The sequence below is a fragment of the Balaenoptera ricei genome, chromosome 6 (assembly GCF_028023285.1).
Source record: "Balaenoptera ricei isolate mBalRic1 chromosome 6, mBalRic1.hap2, whole genome shotgun sequence".
NCBI classification, from domain to species: Eukaryota; Metazoa; Chordata; class Mammalia; order Artiodactyla; family Balaenopteridae; genus Balaenoptera; species Balaenoptera ricei.
Window position 1 is genome coordinate 58,128,146 of NC_082644.1, and position 22,561 is coordinate 58,150,706.

A 22,561-nucleotide genomic window follows, 5' to 3' on the forward strand; every position below is an offset into this window, starting at 1 on the left:
AGGGATACATACGTAGTTTTATGTAGCCCTTTTGTGAGTGCCTTGTTCCTGCACTAGATATCTCAGTGATCCAAATAGCCCCAAACTGTACTAGTGTGAACTTTTTTACATCAAGTCATCCCTGAATGAGGAGTCATGAGTTGAGCATGCAGGCCAGTTCTTTTTCCTAGAACCCTAGGGAATTACTGCTTTCTCTTCAAGTTGATAGCATGCCTAACCATTGTCATGACGATCATGCCTTCACATTTTAGAAGCTAGAATTAGTATATTTAAGTTAGATTTCCAATCTATAACTGTGTTAAACTGGCCTATTCCCGTTAAGTTAAAAGATAAGTGGTTTCCTTTTTTCCGAGAAGTGCTTTTGCATTTTGGTTTTTACATTTTGGTGAGCTGAGTTTGGGTCTTTGACACCAAGGTCCTGACTCTTGGCAGTTATATGTGAATGGAGCCAAAGATAACTTCCCCGAAGCATTTCACGCATTCTGGAAAAATTCTTGCTGAGGGCCTGAGAACTGAGGTCATCATTCCACTTTTACGGAAGCACCAAAGCAACCTAGGTTTTTATTGTCTCCCTTGGGCTCATTTATCTACCCGTCTTTTCTGAACATCTCAGAGCAATTACTGTGGATATGGGATTTTCCTTAATATATTTTTATTTGTTTTTAATAGAGGAAATGCATGCCGAAATCTGTTATGCCGAGTGCCTCCTACAGAAAGCAGCCCTCACGTTTGTGCAGGTAATGAACATTTGGCTTAGAATCAGCATCGCCCGGGAAGCCTGCCAAGTACGACATAGAAGAGATGTGGCTCATTCTATGTCAGTGCTTCAGTTCTTTTGACTTAGAGTTGTAGTGAAAGATATTTGTGATTACTGATAAACTTTGGCTGAAAGAAGACCCTGGGTTGTTTTTTTTTTTTTTTTTTTTTCCTACTCAAATGCACTTAAAATGCTGTTTCGAACTTCGCTTTATTGGGAACCACTGCCTTTTGAAGAAGCTGTCTTGCAACTACCTCACCTAATTTCAGAACGCTGCTCTGTATGAGAACTGTGAGGTCATCCCTCTTTGTGCTTGCTAATGGTGGAGGGCTGCACACAGGAGTGACCGGCTGGAGGAGGCTTCAGCGTCCTTGGCTGCTCCCTTCTTGCGTCAGATGCTTCAGCAAAGCTTAGTTATGCATGCATCGAGAGCCAAACTTCCCATGTATACCTCACATTTTATTTCCCCACTCTTCGTATTCTCGTTCCCCTTTCTTTTATTTCTTCTTTTGGAAGAGCAGTTAAAAAAAAGTCACTAAACAAAACACTGACTCCTTTTCTCATGGGGCATTTAAATTTCACCTCTAGGAATTGTTACCACCAGTACCTTGCCTGTCATTGTAGCTTCCAGTTCTTCTAGAAAATATGGATTTTAACATTGTGGCCACACAGGTGGCGGTGATGGATACAGTGGGGGTAGAAGCGGGGTGGAGATTGTAAGGGGGCAGAAATTCAACTGTGAGATGGAAAATCTTCCTCAGTCTCAATGGTTTACATTGAATTGAGAGTTGCTTTTCTCTTTTTCTGGAGGGTGACCTCTTAGGTTGGATTCTGGTTAAGTAAAATTAAGTCAATCTGGTGTAGGGGGCTGTTTCCTAAAACCCCACATATTATGAAGGCTGGTTGAAAACAACAGTCTTACTGCCTCAGTAAACATAAGGCTAGTCACGGAGGCCCCCAGTTTTTTCTGATGTGTTTGTTTTTCAAATGATAATTTGACAATAAAATCATTGATTTGAAAGTTTTTTGTTTTTTGTTTTTTATGTCTGGGGGGCTTGTAGTTCAACATCTGGGAGATATCCATGGCTCCCCTCTTCCTCATGCCTCTGTATCCAGCCAGGCTCGTGGTCGTGCTGCTTTTACCTTTTGAAGGTTTATCAGCTCTGTCTCTTCCTCTTTATTCTGACTATAACTGTTCTAGTGGGGGGCTTGTCAGCTCTTCCCTAGACTGAATGGCAACCCAGGGACCTTCAGTCTGTAGTTTCTCTTCCCTCCAGCTTACTCTCCATTGTGCAATTGTGCACCCTCTCGAAGATGAGAATTTCACCTGGTCATGTCTCTGCTTCAGCATTTAGTAGCCCTCATTGACTATGGCAGTGGTTCTGTATCAGAATATCACAAATGGGGAAGGCTTTTTCTAACCAAACTGGTATCTTCCCCCCCCAAGTTCCCTACTCCCCTCTTACCAATGTCCTCAACTGCTACTGGCAGGTATGTTGCATACTTGAGTGGCACAGGTACAACACAGGTAGCTTTCTTATTCCTTAGTCATTCCCTTTTTTGTAGTAGGTTTCTGCAGCAGTGCTGAGTTATATAAGCACAGATGGCCAAGCCAAGCACACCAGCATCTTTAATGCTTCCCTGAGGGTTTTTTTTTTTTTGCTTGCAAAGTTCATACTTACCTTGCCTTCCTTCCTTCAGCTGGTTACTTCCCAATCTTTTTTGTGTGTGTGTGTATGTGTGTGCTTTAAGCATTGATGCTTCCAGGAAGCTTTTGTGGACCTCTTCACATCCCCGCCCACCTTTGTGCTGTCATGACATCCCCCACATGTCTCCATCCATGCATGCCTCCATCCCTTAGCGAGTTGTGTTGCTTTTGTCTGATTTTGTGTTTGGGTGCCTGCTGTAAAATAGGCATTCAGCAAATGTTCGGTGAATCCTGAAATGAAATATTCTTCTTTGAGGCAGATTTTAATCCAATTTAAGAAATTCTTTCCTGGCCAGTATTGGAACTTGTGTAACCATAAGATTCCTTAAAATCAGAAAATAAATATTTAAATTGCATAGTGAATTTTACATTTATTGATTCTTTTAATAATTTAGATATTAAGTATTTAAGTAATTGATGACATTAACAAACTAAAATTAGTTCTTCTTTTGTTTCGGAAGGATGCTCAAGTGCACAGGAAATCAATACCAGAGCATCTTTCTGATATTAACGGACTAGAAAAGCATGGAACTATCTCCATTAGCACCTTCTATTAGAGTAACATCTTTCAAGCAGTTATTTGATATGCTTTAATAAGAGGCTCTTGGAATCCTAGAATGCTCACCCTAAAAAGGTCATTCATTTAGGCCAGCTGCCCCAGTTTTATGGTTGATGACCATCAGACAAAGAGAAGTGATCTTTTTTTCCCCTAAACAGAATTTCATATTAGTGACAACAAATTTAGAATCCAAATCAGTTATTTGTGGTCTGGAAATGTATATGAATGAAATTCACAATGTTAAATAGACTGCCTGCTAAAGTACCCCCTAAAGAAGAACCATAATCCCATTACTTGGAGTAAGACAGACAGAAAAGTCCTTGGAGCATATCCTTAAAGTCAGCCATTTTGAATTCCATTGAACCCAGAAGAAAGTTGCTCAGTAGTTGATGATGTTTATTGAAGTACGTTTGGACTAACCTTTATGGCCCCAAATTGATGAGGATTACTTCCTTACTTCCTTAAAGTAATGCAAGGATTTAAGAAATGTTTCCTTGTTGTTGTCCTCTAACTTGGAAGAAAAATGACAAAAAAGCATTTCAGGTGTAAAGCAAGAAGAATGTTTTAATTTAAAAATCATGTCCTCAAAAGATAGTGTTTTGTTCTAATCACGCAGCTACACAGCTGTGGGGACAGTTTAAGAATCTTTTGCTAAATGATCTAATTATTTAATTGTTTTCAGGATGAAAATATGATCAACTTCATCAAAGGTGGACTCAAAATTAGAACAAGTTACCAAATATATAAGTAAGTTAAAAATTAAGATTTATAAAAAATCTTTTAACAAGGTTTGTACCTTTTTGACCACGTTCTTGTGGTTTCTAAGTGATTCTTGTACTATGTACCATTTTGTACTTCAAAGTTCTCAGTCAGTATGACTATGTTTTTTTAAATTTGGTGTTGGTAAAAATGCACTTGATTTTTGGCTTACTGAGGTGTATTCAATGCCATAGGACAACACAATTTAAGTTTAAATGCAGTTTTAAAAGAAAAATAGATGTAAAGAAAAGTACTTACATAATTTCTGATTAGCTAATCTTAGTTTCTCTCTCCTAAAAACAATTTATAAATTTAAAATGACAGGTATGTACCGGTATGTCTTTGGTCCAGACTCTAGAACATCACTGCTCCAATGAAGTTCTGCAGTGATTCAGATGTTCAATTAAAGTGGACCATAGTGTCATTCGCATCTTCTATATCCTTACTGATTTTTATCTAGTTGTCCTATCCTTTACTCACAGAGTTAAAAATCTTCAGCTTTGATTCTGGAGTCATCCATTTCTCCCTTTAGTTCTGTCAGTATTTGCTTTGTATATTTAGAACCTGTGTTATTGGGCTTATATATATTTTAATTGTTTTATCCTCCTAATGAATTAATCTTTCATCATTATAAAATGTTCCTTCCTAACTCCTTATAATATTCCTTGTCTTGAAATCTGTTTTGTCTGATACTAATAAAGCTACTCATGCTTTTTTATAATTAGTATTTGCATGGCATATATTCTTTTACTTTAAACCTATCTTTGTTTTTATATTTAATTTACATTTTTTGTAAACATGCTTAATTGGGTCTTGCTTTTTTATTCAGTGTGACAGTTAATATGTTTGCACTTGTGAGTACCATTTTGCTTTTTTCCTTTGCCTTATTTGTCCCCCCCCCCCTTATTTTTCTGCCTTCTTTTGCTTTAATTAAAAAAATATATGTATATGTATTCCAGTGGAATCCCTCCATTGTTTTCTTAGCTATAGCCCTCTTTAATTTTTTTAAATGTTTGCTCTGGTGATTATAATAGCCTTCTTAACTTATCATAGTCAACTTAGAGTTAATATTGTACCATTGCACAAATATAAGAACTTTGCAAAAGTATAGTTTCATTTACCACCTGTTGTCTTTTATACTATTCTTACAATAGTACACGTATGTATATTATACACCCCACAGAGTGGTACCCACCTTTTGCTTTAAACAGTTTTATGTCATGGTCTTCACTATTAACCCATATATTTACCATTTTTGGTGTTCTTCATTCATTCCTGTCTAATTTCAGACTGAAGCATTTCTTTTAAGATTTCTTACAGTGTGTGTCTACTTTCAGCAATTCTCACTGTTTCATTTACCTGAAAACATCTTTATTTTTGAAGGCTGTTTTTGCTCAGTATAGTATTCTCGAGTTACAAGGTTTTCTTTTCTTCTTTTACCCCTTTAAAACTGTCAATCCATTGTATTATAACCTCTATTGTTTCTGATCATAAGTCATCTGTTATTTTAATTATTGTTCCCTTGTCTGTAATTTCTTCTGGCTGCTTTGAAGACTTGTATTTTTGATTCTTAGCAGATTGACTGATGTGCCTAAGTATGGCTTTGAGAAATGTGTAGCTATTATTTCTTCAAGTATTTTTTTCTGCTCCATTCTCAGTTTTCTCCTTCTGAGACGCCAATTACATGTTAGTCACCTGATTTTGTTCAATAGGTCACTGAGCTGCTGTTCATTAAAAAAAATTGTTTTCTTCAGATTAGACATTATCTCAACATCTGGGCTGTCTTGGGGTCAGTTTCTATTGCCTGCTTTTTCTCTTGACTATATGTCATGTTTTTCTGTTCTCAAGTCAATAATTTTTTGATTGTACATTAGATAGTGATACATTGTAGAGACTCTAGTTTCTGTTATCTTTCTCAGAATAGTGCTGATTCTTGTCTGGGAAGCATTTGACTTGACTAGACTTAGAGCCCATACTCTTACTCTTTGGTAGTGGGCAGCATCTGAAATCTTGGTTCCATTACTTCTTCTGTCTTGTCTCTGCTTTTCTTTGGAGTTTCCCCAGTGCTCACATAGTTCATGAATCAGCCAAGAATTTGAGTGGAGTTCCAGCACTGATTTTGGTGTTTCCCTCCTATGTGGTTCTCTCCTATCTGAAAATTCCCCCATTACCTTATAGGTACTCTGGCAGATTTGAACTCTGTGCTCCTTTTGAAGCCAATAACTGTGGCTTTCTGTGTAAGTTCTAGGCACCCCGCACCAAGTGTACTGGGGAGTACTTCCAGGTGACTAGCCATATAAACTTAAGGTCCCTTCAAGAGTTGTTCTCTTTTTTCAAATTTCAACCCTTCTCCAGTTTTCCATTACTTTTTTTTTTCAGTTTCCAGTGCCTGCCAATATATTTTAAATATGTATTTTGCATTTTGTCCAGAGTTTATAATTGTTATCCGTGGGAGGGTTAATCTAATATAAGCCACCCTGCCATTACTAGAAACAGAATGAAGATTTAGTATTTTAAGAGATGCTTTTACCCAAAATGATTTCATAAAATTATATTCCATTCAAAATCCTGGAAGGGAGTGGATTTTGGGAACCTGATATATTGTTTTTACTTTTCCTCTTGAAATATTTTTTAGAAGATATAAAAGAATGTTAAAGAGTTGATTGCTTTTTCAGTCATCAAAACTTAAGAACCAAAGGAATTAAAATAGTCTTGTAATGGCACAGAAATATATATCAGTGGAATGGAACATAGGGCTTGGAAACTCTTGTGTGTGTGTGTGTGTGTGTGTGTGTGTGTGCGTGCGTGCACATTGTGCATGCACTTCTGTGTACACACACATACATTTACCAGGGAATTCAAAGCATACTAAAAACCTATATATACATAAATCTCTTTAAAATCAGTGGGAAAATATGGGTACTTTAATAAATGGTTTTGGGAAAATTGGCTCTTCGTTTTGGAAAAAAGACTGTATAAAAGATACATTCCAGAGAGAAACAGTCAGCTCTACCCACCACCAGTCCCTCCCATCAGGAAACTTGCACAAGCCTCTTAGATAGCCTCATCCACCAGAGGGCAGACAGCAGAAGCAAGAAGAACTACTATCCTGCAGCCTGTGGAACAAAAACTACATTCACAGAAAGATAGACAAGATGAAAAGGCAGAGGGCTATGTACCAGATGAAGGAACGAGATAAAACCCCAGAAAAACAACTAAATTAAGTGGAGATAGGCAACCTTCCAGAAAAAGAATTCAGAATAATGATAGTGAAGATGACCTCGGAAAAAGATGGAGGCAAAGATCGAGAAGATGCAAGAAATGTTTAACAAAGGCCTAGAAGAATTAAAGAACAAACGAACAGAGATGAACAATATAATAACTGAAATGAAAACTACACTAGAAGGAATCAATTGCAGAATAACTGAGGCAGAAGAACGGATAAGTGACCTGGAAGACAGAATGGTGGAATTCACTGCTGTGGAACAGACTAAAGAAAAAAGAATGAAAAGAAATGAAGACAGCCTAAGAGACCTCTGGGACAACATTAAATGCAACAACATTCGCATTATAGGAGTCCCAGAGGGACAAGAGAGAGAGAAAGGACCAGAGAAAATATTTGAAGAGATTATAGTCAAAAACTTCCCTAACGTGGAAAAGGAAATAGCCACCCAAGTCCAGGAAGCACACAGAGTCCCATACAGGATAAACCCAAGGAGAAACACGCCGAGACACAGAGTAATCAAATTGGCAGAAATTTAAGACAGAGAAAAATTATTGAAAGCAGCAAGGGAAAAACGACAAATAACATACAAGGGAACTCCCATAAGGTTAACAGCTGATTTCTCAGCAGAAACTCTACACGCCAGAAGGGAGTGGCATGGTATACTTAAAGTGATGAAGGAGAAAAACCCACAACCAAGATTCCTCTACCTGGCAAGGATCTCATTCAGATTCGATGGAGAAACCAAAAGCTTTACAGACAAGCAAAAGCTAAGATAATTCAGCACCACCAAACCAGCTCTACGACAAATGCTAAAGGAACTTCTCTAAGTGGGAAACACAAGAGAAGAAAAGGACCTACAGAAACAAACCCAAAACGATTAAGAAAATGGTCATAGGAACATACATATCAATAATTACTTTAAACATGAATGGATTAAATGCTCCAACCAAAACACATAGGCTTGCTGAATGGATACAAAAACAAGACCCATATATATGCTGTCTACAAGAGACCCACTTCAGACCTAGGGACACATACAGACTGAAAGTGAGGGGATGGAAAAAGATATTCCATGAAAATGGAAATCAAAAGAAAGCTGGAGTAGCAATACGCATATCAGATAAAATAGACTTTAAAATAAAGAATGTTACAAGAGACAAGGAAGGACACTACATAATGATCAAGGGATCAATCCAAGAAGAAGATATAACAATTATAAATATATATGCATCCAACATAGGAGCACCTCAATACATAAGGCAATTGCTAACAGCTCTAAAAGAGGAAATTGACAGTAACACAATAATAGTGGGGGAATTTAACACCTCACTTACACCAATAGACAGATCATCCAAACAAAATTAATAAGGAAACACAAGCTTTAAATGACACAATACACCAGATAGATTTAATTGATATTTATAGGACATTCCATCCAAAAACCACAGATCACACTTTCTTCTCAAGTGCGCGTGGAACATTCTCCAGCATAGATCACATCATGGGTCACAAATCAAGCCTCAGTAAATTTAAGAAAACTGAAATCATATCAAGCATCTTTTCAAACCACAACACTATGAGATTAGAAATGAATTACAGGGGAAAAAAAGAAAAAAACACAAACACATGGAGGCTAAACAATACGTTACTAAACAACCAAGAGATCACTGAAGAAATCAAAGAGGAAATCAAAAAATACCTAGAGACAAATGACAATGAAAGCACGACAATCCAAAACCTATGGGATGCAGCAAAAACAGTTCTAAGAGGGAAGTTTATAGCTATACAAGCCTACCTCAAGAAACAAGAAAAATCTCAAATAAACAATCTAACCTTACACCTAAAGGAACTAGAGAAAGAAGAACAAAAAAACCCCAAAGTTAGCAGAAGGAAAGAAATCGTAAAGATCAGAGCAGAAATAAATGAAATAGAAACAAAGAAAACAATAGCAAAGATCAATAAAACTGAAAGCTGGTTCTTTGAGAAGATAAACAAAATTGAAAAACCATTAGCCAGACTCATCAAGAAAAAGAGGGAGAGGACTCAAATCAATAAAATTAGCAATGAAAAAGGAGAAGTTACAACAGATACCGCAGAAATACAAAGCATCCTAAGAGACTACTACAAGCAACTCTATGCCAATAAAATGGACAACCCGGAAGAAATGGACAAATTTTTAGAAAGGTATAACCTTCCAAGACTGAACCAGGAAGAAATAGAAAATATGAACAGACCAATCACAAGTAATGAAATTGAAACTGTGATTAAAAATCTTCCAACAAACAAAGTCCAGGACCAGATGGCTTCACAGGTGAATTCTAGCAAACATTTAGAGAAGAGCTAACACCCATCCTTCTCAAACTTCCAAAAAATTGCAGAGGAAGGAACACTCCCAAACTCATTCTATGAGGCCACCATCACCCTGATACCAAAACCAACCAAAGATACTACAAAAAAAGAAAATTACAGACCAATATCACTGTTGAATATAGATGCAAAAATCCTCAACAAAATACTAGCAAACAGAGTCCAACAACACATTAAAAGGATCATACACCATGATCAAGTGGGATTTATCCCAGGGATGCAAGGATTCTTCAATATATGCAAATCAATCAATGTGATACACCATATTAACAAATTGAAGAATAAAAACCATATGATCATCTCAATAGACGCAGAAAAAGCTTTTGACAAAATTCAACACCCATTTATGATAAAAACTCTCCAGAAAGTGGGCATAGAGGGAACCTACCTCAACATAATAAAGGCCATATACGACAAACCCACAGCAAACATCATTCTCAATGTGAAAAACTGAAAGCATTTCCTCTAAGATCAGGAACAACACAAGGATGTCCACTCTCACCACCATTATTCAACATAGTTTTGAAGTCCTAGCCACGGCAATCAGAGAAGAAAAAGAAATAAAAGGAATACAAATTGGAAAAGAAGAAGTAAAACTGTCACTGTTTGCAGATGACATGATACTATACATAGAGAATCCTAAAGATGCCACCAGAAAACTACTAGAGCTAGTCAATGAATTTGGTAAAATTGCAGGATACAAAATTAATGCACAGAAATCTCTTTCATTCCTATGCACTAATGATGAAAAATCTGAAAGAGAAATTAAGGAAACACTCCCATTTACTACTGCAACAAAAAGAATAAAATACCTAGGAATAAACCTACCTAGGGAGACAAAAGACTTGTATGCAGAAAACTATAAGACACTGATGAAGGAAATTAAAGATGATACCAACAGATGGAGAGAAATATCATGTTCTTGGATTGGAAGAATCAATATTGTGAAAATGACTATACTACCCAAAGCAATCTACAGATTCAGTGCAATCCCTATCAAATTACCAATGGCATTTTTTGTGGAACTAGAACAAAAAATCTTAAAATTTGTATGGAGACACAAAAGACCCCGAATAGCCAAAGCAGCCTTCAGGGAAAAAAATGGAGCTGGAGGAATCAGACTCCCTGACTTCAGACTATACTACAAAGCTATAGTAATCAAGACAATATGGTACTGGCACAAAACCAATAACATAGATCAATGGAACAGGATAGAAAGCCCAGAGATAAACCCACACACCTATGGTCAACTAATCTATGACAAAGGAGGCAAGGATATACAATGGAGAAAAGACAGTCTCTTCAATAAGTGGTGCTGGGAAAACTGGACAGCTACATGTCAAAGAATGAAATTAGAACACTCCCTAACACCATACACAAAAATAAACTCAAAATGGATTCGAGTCCTAAATGTAAGACCAGACACTGTAAAACTCTTAGAGGAAAACATAGGAAGAACACTCTTTGACATCAATCACAGCAAGATCTTTTTTGATCCACCTCCTAGAGTAATGGAAATAAAAACAAAAATAAACAAATGGGACCTAATGAAACTTCAAAGCTTTTGCACAGCAAAGGAAACCATAAACAAGACGAAAAGACAGCCCTCAGAACGGGAGAAAATATTTGCAAATGAATCAATGGACAAAGGATTAATCTCCAAAATATATAAACAGCTCATGCAGCTCAATATTAAAAAAAACAAACAACCCAATCCAAAAATGGGCAGAAGACCTAAATAGACATTTCTCCAAAGAAGACAGACAGATGGCCAAGAAGCACATGAAAAGCTGCTCAACATCACTAATTATTAGAGAAATGCAAATCAAAATTACAATGAGGTATCACCTCACACCAGTTAGAATGGGCATCATCAGAAAATCTACAAACAACAAATGCTGGAGAGGGTGTGGAGAAAAGGAAACCCGCTTGCACTGTTGGTGGGAATGTAAATTGATACAGCCACTATGGAGAACAGTATGGAGGTTCCTTAAAAAACTAAAAATAGAATTAGCATATGATCCAGCAATCCCACTAATGGACATATACCCAGAGAAAACCATAATTCAAAAAAGACACATGCAAAAAAAAAAAAAAAAAAAGAAAAAGACACATGCACCCCAATGTTCACTGCAACGCTATTTAGCCAGGTCATGGAAGCAACCTAAATGCCTATCGACAGATGTCTGGGTGAAGAAGATGTGGTACATATGTACAATGGAATATTACTCAGCCATAAAAAGGAACGAAATTGGGTCATTTGTTGAGACGTGGATGGATCTAGAGACTGTCATACAGAGGGAAGTAAGTCCGAAAGAGAAAAACAAATATCATATATTAATGCATATATGTGGAACCTAGAAAAATGGTACAGTTGAACCAGTTTGCAGGGCAGAAATTGAGACACAGATGTAGAGAACACACATATGGACACCAATGGGGTAAAGCGGCAGGGGGTTGGGGGTGGTGGTGTGATGAACTGGGCGATTGGGATTGACATGTATACACTGATGTGTATAAAATTGATGACTAATAAGAACATGCTGTATAAAAAAATAAATAAAATAAAATTCAAAAGTTTAAAAAAAAGATACATTCCATATAGATTTAATATTAAAATATTTTTAGAAGAGTACAAGCACAAACATAGGAAAGTCTTTTTATAGTCCTAAAGTACAAAGGCCTTTAAACTTTTGATTTATTTAAAAATTTTTCACTTTGAAATGATTCCAGAATTTTTACAAAGAATTTTCATATATTCTTCCAATATACAAATGTTAATGTCTTATAGAACCACAATATAATTATTAAAACCAGGAAATGAACATTCATATAATATTATTAACTACTTCATTGACTTTACTCAAATTTTTCTAATTGTCCCACCAGTGTCCTTATTCTGGTCCAGGATTCACTCCAGGATCCTGGATGTCACATTTAGTTGTTAAGTCTCCTTAGTCAGTTTTAATCTGGAAGAGTCCCTCAGTCTTTCTTTGACTCTCAGGACCTTGATATTTTTGAAGGATACTGGGCTGGTATTTTTTAGACTATTGCTCAAGGTGGACTTATCTAATGTTGCTTAATGATTAAATTCAGATTTTGCATCTATGGCAAGAATACTATAGAAGTGATGTGGTGTCCTTCTCAGTGTGTCATATCTGTAGATATATGATATCAATTTCAGAAGCCTTTTAAAGTGTGACATAGAATCAGAAACCATAGAAGACTGACTTGACCAAATAAACGTTTAAATTTTCATTGTGGCAAAAATATCCTGTAATAAAAAATACAAATAAAAATGTGATATAAATGACTCAGGGCAAATGACAGTGTGAGAAACTCATAGGATGGTGGGGGTCTAAACTGATAGAGTTTTTACGAAGGATGTTCTGGCAGTATATACCAAAATTAAGAATATGCATCACCTTCGATCTCAGAAGTTCTTTTTCTAAGAATTTATCCTATGCACAGTTAGGATGGTATAAATATAGTTATAGTACTTGATATAGGAAAGTACTTGTTGAAGGTAAAAGAACACTCTTAGCAGCATTGTTTGTAATATGGAATATTTTGAAACAAGTTGAAAATTTAAGAATAGGAATTTGGTTAAATAAATTATTCCATAGAATGGAATAATATGCACTTGTTAAAGAATAAGGTAGTTTTCATGCATTTTCATGGAAAATTGTCAATATAATCTATTGAAGAGTATATACTATGTGATCCCATTTGTGTTTTCTAAAGATTGCATTCTTAGTAAAGCATAAAAACAACTAGAAAATTATGTACCAGGCTGTTAACAGTGACCGTCTCTCTGTGGGATGATTGTGTAGGGACACTTAGGCTTTCTCCATATTATTTGAGCATTTTGTGATAATCATCTATTATCACCAAATAGAACATTTACACAGAAAATAACTCTGAACATAATATGCATATCCTGCCATCCTGTTGATATTTTGACATTTGAATTTTTATGCATGTATATAAGCATATATAATTATCTTTTTATACAGTGAAATTATATGCTTTGTATCATTTTGAAATTTCCTTTTTCACTTCATGTCAGAAAATTTTAGGTCATTAAGTATTTTTAATTCATCATGGCTTTTAATGGCTCCATAGTATTCCACTATGTGGATATACTACATGTGTATGTATAAATGTATGCATGCATGCAACTGTCTTCGTAACCAATTTCCGGTTGTTGCCTATTTAGTTTGTTTATAAATTTTTATTATAGGTAGTAATACAGTATCTTTCCTTATAGGTCAAGTTTTGTGTATATACATGCTATTTCCTTAGAATAAAATTAGATTTGTTGGTTCAAAGATATGCATGTGTGCAAGATTTCTGATATATATTGCAAAATTATTCTGAAGAATAATTGGATTGGCAAACTTTTTCTTAGAATACCAGACAGTAAGTGTTTAGGCTTGTGGGACGTAAGATCTCTGTCCCAACTACTCAACTCTATGACCGCAGGGTGTAAGCAGCCATAGACTATAAGTAAATGGGTGTGACTATGTTCCGATAGGTTGCCAACCTCTTTACTATAACTATTTTACCAGAAATAAATGAATGTGTCTATTTGTTCTTACCTTTGCCAGCACTGGTTTTCCATTTAAAAAATTAAAATAATGGTTTTTATCACAAAAGTGGCATATATATTTTAGAAAATAGGAAAATGTGGATGAGCAAATATTAAAATACACACACACCCCATATACTTATCACCCAGTAATTATGGCTGTTAACACCTTAGTATATATTCTTTCAGAATATTTTCTACATGTATCTAAAGATATATATATTTTTTAAACCAAATTGAGATCACACTGTATGTACTATTTTTTAACCTGCTTTTTTCATTTAATGATCTTTACTTTTTCGTGTCAACAAGTCTTCAGTTCATGTAATACTCAATCCATCTTCAAATTTTGCCTGTTGGCCCCAAATCTCTTTTACTGCTGGAATGTCAGCACCAGGATCCAACCCAAGACTGTCTTGAGCATCCAGTGTTTATGTTCATTAAATACATCTTATTCTGGAAGAGTCTCTATATTCATGAGAGTTGTTGAAAAGCCCAACCCATTTGTCCTGCAGGATATGCACAAATTTGTTTGGTGGCTTCCTTGAGTTTTCATTTAGCTTGTTCCTTGTCATAGTCAGCTCAGGCTGCCATAACAAAATATCATACACTGGATGGCATAAGCAACAGAAATTTACTTCTTCACAGTTCTGGAGGATGAAAGTCCAAGATCTGGGTACCAGCATGATCAGGTTCTGGTGAGGACTCTCTTCTTGGCTTGCAGACAGCCACCTTCTCACTGTGTCCTCACATGGCAATGAGAGACCTTCCTCTTATAAGGCCATCAATCTTATCAGAGGAGGACCCCACCCTTATGACCTCATTTATCCTTAATTACTTCCTAAAATCTCTGTCTTCAAATACAGTCACACTGGGCGGGGGGATTAGAGCTTCAACATATGAATTTGGGGGAAATATAGTTCAGTCCATAGCATTCCTGTTGCCCCTTATATTTCCTGTAAACTGGAAATTAGATTCGGGTTAGATGCATTTGGCTAGAATACATCATAAGTGAAGTTGCATGATTTATAATTGCATCACACCAGGTGATACATAATATCTGGCTATTTCTTATTACCTTTAAAAAATATATCTGTCAGTTTGATTTCTGGTTATTGCCAATTTCTGGTTATTGCCAATTTTTACACCTTTGTCATTGTTTTCATCTGCATTTCTCTGATTAAGTATTTGCCTTTTGAAGATGTGAAGGGAAAGGGAAAAATGCATAGAAAAGTAATTAAAGTGAGAAATCAGAAAGATTGGCTTGGATGGAAGAGGGAAAAATAAGAGGACAGTTACAGGCAATTGTGATCGAGTTTGCTTTCCTCTTTCAATCTTTCCTAGTTGTGAGTTTTATTTTGGTCTATTTGAAACCATGATGATCATGCTGAAATTCAAGTCTTTTTGTCAGTAGCACCTCAGTTACTCAGTGGAAAGTAGGTTGCTGAAGTGTGCACAACAGCTGAGAGACTGAGCATTCCTAGGAAGTCTCCTCTAACACATTGCTGGGAAACTGAGATCACAGTCCTGCGGTCCTATGGCTCCTGAGTCTTGCTTGCTGATATTGAACCCTCTTTTGCTTTAAGCCCAGAAAGATTGGTCCTGATAAACAGTGTAGAAATGAGTGTGTCATTTTTCCTTAATTATGATTACCCAGGAGAGGGGTGGGATAGGGAGGGTGGGAGGGAGGCTCAAGAGGGAGGGGATATGGGGATATATGTATGCATATGGCTGACTCACTTTGTTGTACAACAGAAAGTAGCACAGCATTGTGAAGCAATTACACTCCAATAAAGATGTATTAAAAAATAAAATAAAATATCGGCAAACTAAAAAAAGAAAAAAAGAGTAAACTCAGCACAGCATCATCCACTTAAAAATTCTCTAGTATTTTGGCTAATGACATTTATCTTATGGTATGTAAATGCAAAATTTGACTTAAAATTAGTTTTCAGTGTCATAGTAAACTTACAGTATAACTGTTTTCTTCAATCCAGAGAATGTCTTTCTATCCTGCATGTAATTCAGAAGAACAAAGTTGAGCAGCAATTCTTCTATGAGTTTGAAGGTGGCGTCAAGCTTGGAATAGGGGCCTTTAATTTGGTAAGTGATCAGAAAGCAACCAGAATCTTTTGTAAAAGAACCTTAGGTTTTCAGTGCCTCTGCTACTGCATTTGAACCTCACCCTGAACAACTACCTGGGTTTGGTTGGCAAGTGGCTACAGTGGGATCAGTTTTCTTGTGCTGTGAACCAGTGGGGGCTTTGGCCAGAATGTGCTGTAAAGTTCTGCACATGCTCAGAATAGTTTTTGATTGTATAATAAGGGAAGCATGCAGCTCTCTGAATGGACTAGTAACATTTTTTTGGTAATAAGGAGCTTGAAATTCAGTTCTATTTCCACATCAGAAATATTATTGCTATAGCAATGGTGGCTCTGAAATTGAAAATAGGTGAGGGAACAATATAGTTTGAGGGACAATGAAGCTCTGGGGTAGATGAAGGGTTTGAGTAGATATCTGTCCCATTGCTATATTATTTAGATATTTTGGTATTTTATTAAGGTTTGACTGGAATTGGTGAGAAAATTAAGTGGTAAAGGGAATCCCACGCATAAGTGTATACACTACCTTGGCCGCTTTGTTCATGAGCCCATTGGTTGATGATGGAGGTGGCTGAGGAGAGAGGCTGGCTAGTGTCCACAAAATGAATCACCCTATCCACTTGATTATTAAAATATTCCTCTGCTGAGGTCAGCCTTTGGTGAACATTCACATGGGACACAAATATCTTCATATTTTTTGCCCATTCTGAGAGGTCTATCCATATACCTCTTTCCCAGAGCTCTTTGTCATCAATTTTCCCATCATGTTCTTTCTAAAGCCCTGACCATCCAACCAAACCATTGGCTACCGCCCATGAATCAGTAAATAATTGCATGTATGGCCATTTCTCCTTCCAAGCAAAGTGAACAACCAGGGCACTGCTCAAAGTTCTGCCTTGGGAGGACTTCCCTTTATCCTACTGTTTAGGGATGTCCCAGAGAGGGGCTGTGGTGCTGTAGGTGTCTACTTCTGGGTCATGCCTGCACATATGAAGAATACAACAGACTTTTGCTTTCTGGAAAAGGATGCTAAAAGAAACACTGTTTGGAGGTGGACACTGGGGGTTATCTTCTCGTGACTTTATCAACCCACATGAAAAGAGCAAGTGTTCTTTAGAGCATTCTGAAAAAGCCAGGGTTTTTTTTTGTTTTGTTTTTAATTTTTTAGGCGTATTGTCTTAACTAAATGAAATTAAGTCACAAGTAATGATTATACTAGGTGCAGTATGTGGTGATTGAGACGTGTCTAGTGGTTTAAACTTGGTTCTAATTTTTCATATTACTGAATCATTAAAACTTTAAGTTGTTTAGAGTTTAACATTTATCTACAGTTAGATATACTAACACATAAGTACACTTGTATTTTTTTTCTTACAGATGCTGTCCCTTTTACCAGCACGGATTATCAGACTACTAGAATTTATAGGATTTTCTGGAAATAGGGTACAAAATTAATTTTTTCTTAACTTTGACAAGGAAAATAAAAGTTATTTATTGAATATGAGGGAAATATAACATGTCCTCATAACTAGCAATTTGTTTTCAGAACAATAAAGAGGCATTGGGTCTTGATCATATTTTTTAGGAGTTAGAGATGGTTTTTCTATTGAAAGGTAAAATTTTTCATCTTTGTTATTTAAATTCTGGGATTAAAATTTATGTTTTACTAATATTGCTGCTTGCTGGATCTTTAGTACTCATGTGAGGTTAAAATATGCTTCCCTAACATTTTTGCAACCCCAGAGTTTCCTGCAAAACCAAGAAATTAGGCTAGATTTCCCTGTCTAACCTTTTATGATTCGTATGGATCAAGTATAGTTGCAGTGTTTTGGTTTTCCTTGTTTTTTCAAGTTTCACTATAAAACTAAGCAAGGAAATTTGTTTTCCATGAGTTTTGTTTGTTATAGTTCTGTGTGGTTGTTTTTGTAATGTATAACATTTATTAATCATAACACTCAATATGCTATTACCAGAGTTGCCTTATTGCAAAAGTTGTCCCTGTTAGTCCAGAGAGCAGGTTTTGAGAAATGTATGAGAACAAGTACAAGAAGCTGTAATTTTTTTCCCCATTTATTCCACTTTCCAAGTTCTCCATAAGTATTATGTATTTATGGTGATCCCTTCCTGATATGGTCTGTCTATTCAGACTCTGTATTTCATCGTTACCCTTCCCCTCTACTATTCATCTTCCACCTTATTTCTTTAGTAGCTCCAGCTTGCCCCTTGAATAAAGTCCAAACTATAGCATAGATTCAAGGGCCCTAGGATCTGATTCTAGCCAATGCTTCTAGCCTACTACCCATCCTTTTTGCTTCCCCAGTGTTCCTGCTAAACTGGGCAAATGGTTGTTCTCCAAATAGATCCTGTGCTTTTCTGTGTCCATGCTTCTGCTGGTGTCTGTTTTGGATGTCCTCCCCAACTGACATCCTCCCAAATAATGTCTCTTGAGAGCCTCTCCATCCATTAGGATTGAGATAAATGTCACCTATTCCACAAAGCTTTCCCTTATCTTCTCCCAACAAGGCTCAAGTATTCCTAACTTTCAGAATCATTTCCTTATCTTTCTTATGGCCCTTGCCATATTCCAATAAAATTATGTGTTCATGTACTACCTTCCCTATTTGATGGAAAGACCTTTGAAGACATAGAACTGTATATATTCATACCCACCATAGTGTTTTGTACTTAGATCCTCAATATGTTTTAATAAATTAATATTTATATAAGAGAAATAGAGCATTTTCTATGAAATGAGCTCTACCTTTTTCTCTCCTTAAGATCACATGATATAAGAATTTGGGAGACTGTCTTATGCCAGTTTAAAATGTAAAATTTGTTTCTAGCTAAATATTACTGCTATTCTAAGCTCTTGAAAAATAAACCCCACCTTCATGGAGGGTGGGGATACGTGAGCTAGCATTTTAAAGTCTCTGAATATGATGTTTCAGTCATGCTCTTCTCATTCTAAAATGCCTCTAATTCCCATAGGAGTTGGGCATCCTGCAGTTACGGGAAGGCGCCTTAGGAAGAAGCATGAGGTCTCCACTATGCTGCTTAACTATACTAGCTTTTCATACTTATATCTCCCTGATACTTGGTAAGGACTGGATTATATTTCACATCATTGAAAGTTGATTATCTTTCATCTGTAAAAATGTAAAAAAACATCAAAAGTAAAAATTTACAAAAATCAGTAAGAGATCGTAGTCTATATTTACCTTTTTTTTGAGTAAAAGTGGAAAATTGTGACATTTCTCGTAGTAACATTTGGCAGAGGGGGTGGAGGGTTTCTTTCATCAAATTCTTTTTAATCTGTTCTCAGCTAAAAAATTCTATAAAGCTTGTTTAAGGTGATCTATTTTTAGCATATTATATTTCTTTTTTTAGCAGAAAATTAAATTTTTGGTTAAAATAAGTTTAATATTGCTATTAAAACCAGAAATTTCAATTAGGAATTGAAGGCAACCACCTCTGCTCCTAAGAATTTGCCCTAGAGCTATCTTAAACTAAAGTCATAGATGAGACTTGTCTTCTTTTATTTCCCAAATATTAAAATGACAAATTAACAGTTTTCATGTTTTCCATGAATAGGTCTTTGCTATATTTTAATGAAATTTGGAGAAATAGTTATAAATGTCGACCACATTTCGTGAAGACTGAGGCTTTTCCTGTTAAATTTCTAGGTACAGGAGAAGTGAATGTTGTGGAAGCAGAGCGTCTCCTTGAACCCTACCTCCAGCAGTTTCCAAATGTACGCTTAGAATTTCAAGTGTCTTTTTCAACCATAATCAATCAACCAGGGTTGACCATTGAACAGTCTGTTTCTCCCTCCGCAGGGCTCCCTCATGTTGTTTTATCATGGCCGGATAGAGCTGCTGAAAGGAAATGTGGAAGAGGTAACTTATTTGAGAGGGTCATTTAGGGGGCTGTCTATATGGTGGAGTTGTGTAGTGCACCCATTCCATATGAGCAAGTCCAGCTATATGCGCTAGACAGAAATAAAGGGAAAATATGTAGTTAAAAAGCCAAAAGTTAATTGTGTGGATGCACTCTATGATATGTAGTAGATTACTGAATATACTCTACATTTGCACGTAAAGTACCTGAGGCAGTTCAGGGTAGGATATAGAAATACAGTTGGGTAGTTTAAGGGACTTTCAAAAATCTTTGACTGCTATCCATCTCGGTATTACATATTGACTTTGGAATCTTGCCCCTGCATAAAGGTCACTCCACTGTACTACATGTGTGCTCCCCATCAAAGGAAATTATTCACTAATTCCCTTGAAGAAGAAGAGTGAATAGCCTTTTATATAAATATACTCATGAACAATTTTCTTCTACACAAATGGGGTCAAACATGTATTTTTCCTTGATTTGATTTTTTTCTACTTACAATACATCTTGGATTTCTTTCCAGGTCAGTATTTCTAAATCTTCCTCATTCTTTTTGATGGCTGGGTTTCATTCAATGAGATGGATATACTGTACTTATTAAAGCAGTCCACTATTGATAGGCATTTGGCTACTATACATGATGCTGTTGTAAACATTATTATGTGTATATTTCTGTGCAAAGGTGTATTTATGTGAGATCGATTCTGATAATGAGGATTTCTAGGTCAAAGATGTTTGCATTTTGATAAATTCAGACAAATTGCCCTCCTAACTTAAGGCTAGTCCATTTAAACTCCTGTAAAGGTATGAGAATACTTGTTTTCAGTGCTCTTTGCCAACTCTGGTCATTATTTATCTGTTTTATTTTTGCCAATGTGATGGTTGAAAAATGATAATCTAATTTTTTAATTTATATTTTCCAGTGTAAAAATTTCTTCATATGTATATTTGTCACTCATATATCTTTTTCTCTAATTTCCTATTTATATCTTTAAACAATTTTCCCACTGAGTTGTTTGTCTTTTTTTAAGGATTTAATAAAATTGCTGTATGGTAAGGGTTAATCCTTTGCCCATTTTGCATATAGCGATATCTTCTCCCAGTCTGTATAGCGATATCTTCTCCCAGTCTGTCCATTGCCTTTAACTTTGTTTAAGGTATATTTTACCCGCTGGAAGTTCTAAATTTATTGTCAAATCTTTTCTTAAAGGACTTCTGCATTTTACGTCTTACTTAAGAAAGGAACTTTGCTACTCCCACATTATAAAGTTCCATGGCCCTCTCACAAAGTTAAATAAAGAGGCAAAGTTTAACTGTATTGTTGCATATAAGGAAAGGAACGTGTTGTCGTATTGAGTGGTTTAATGAGTGATGATTTTGCTCTTTTTGTACAAAGTGTTTTATGTATTTTTCCATTAGGTTATTATCTCCTTGTCTAATATCTGGATGATCAGCTTTATGCAATTGACTTATAGGCACAAGAGATATTTCGAAAATGCATTTCAGTTCAAGAAGAATGGAAACAGTTTCACCATCTCTGTTATTGGGAGCTGATGTGGATTTTTGTATTCCAACAAAACTGGAGGGAGGCGTATTACTATTCAGATCTGCTTTGCAAAGAGAGTAAATGGTCCAAGGTAAAGTACAGTTTCATTAATGTCATCTGTTTGCTAATAAGTGTACAGGATGATTTTCATTTAGGACTGTTTGTTCCATAGTATGATATTGACACTGTTTTCTCAACTTAGAGATACATCAAAGGAGGAAGTATGCATTAAGTACCTGCTGTTTATAACCACTGTCCTCAGCACTACGTGCTTTAAAAGCCATCCACATAGTCTTTTTCAACAAAGAGGCTTTATCTGTGAAGATGAACTGTACTTATATATAAAAATTATTAAATATCAAGTCTTGATAATTGTTTGTAGACTTTTTGATGCCCTGATAACAAGGCTTTTCATAATAATCAAAGTTAATTCTTTATCCATTCATCTGTTGATGCACACTTAGGTTGCTTCCATGTCTTGGCTTTTGTAAATAATGCTGCTATGAACGTTATGATGTACATATCTTTTCGAATTAGTGTTTCCATTTTTCTTTGGATATATACCCAGGAATGGAATTGCTGGATCATATGGTAGTTCTATTTTAATTTTTTGAAGAACCTTCATACTGTTTTCCATAGTGGCTGTACCAATTTACATTCCCACCAACAGTATACTAGGGTTCCCTTTTCTCCACAATCTCATCAACGTTTATTATTTGTTGTCTTTTTGATGATAGCCATTCTAACAGGTGTGGCAAGTTAGGGGAAGGAGATTAAGAGGTACAAACTGCTAGCTATAAAATAAATAAAATACAAGGTTGTAATATACAGAGAATATAGCCAATATTTTATAACAACTTTAAATGGTGTATCATCTATAAAAATATTGAATCACTATGTTGTACACTTGAAACTAATGTAATATTGTAAATCAACTATACGTCAATTAAAGAAAAGAGTTCTAAAAAAATTCTGATCCATTTGTGAAAAGTTGGGAGGAATGAGATAATGATCTCTCTTTCATTTTGTCCATTTTCTCATCCATGAAC

General features: G+C 35.8%; 1 protein-coding gene across 3 annotated transcripts in view; it reads left to right on the top strand.

The window, feature by feature from the left end:
• Window positions 1-22,561, top strand: part of TTC39B (tetratricopeptide repeat domain 39B) — a 138,530-nt gene that overhangs the window by 90,938 nt on the left and 25,031 nt on the right. For all 3 annotated transcript variants that reach the window (XM_059924695.1, XM_059924699.1, XM_059924696.1), the window contains 8 exons: window positions 670-737; window positions 3,707-3,771; window positions 15,965-16,070; window positions 17,447-17,512; window positions 19,058-19,166; window positions 19,753-19,820; window positions 19,906-19,965; window positions 21,442-21,603. In XM_059924695.1, the coding sequence (XP_059780678.1) occupies window positions 670-737; window positions 3,707-3,771; window positions 15,965-16,070; window positions 17,447-17,512; window positions 19,058-19,166; window positions 19,753-19,820; window positions 19,906-19,965; window positions 21,442-21,603 (704 nt within the window). The remainder of the gene's footprint in view (window positions 1-669; window positions 738-3,706; window positions 3,772-15,964; window positions 16,071-17,446; window positions 17,513-19,057; window positions 19,167-19,752; window positions 19,821-19,905; window positions 19,966-21,441; window positions 21,604-22,561) is intronic.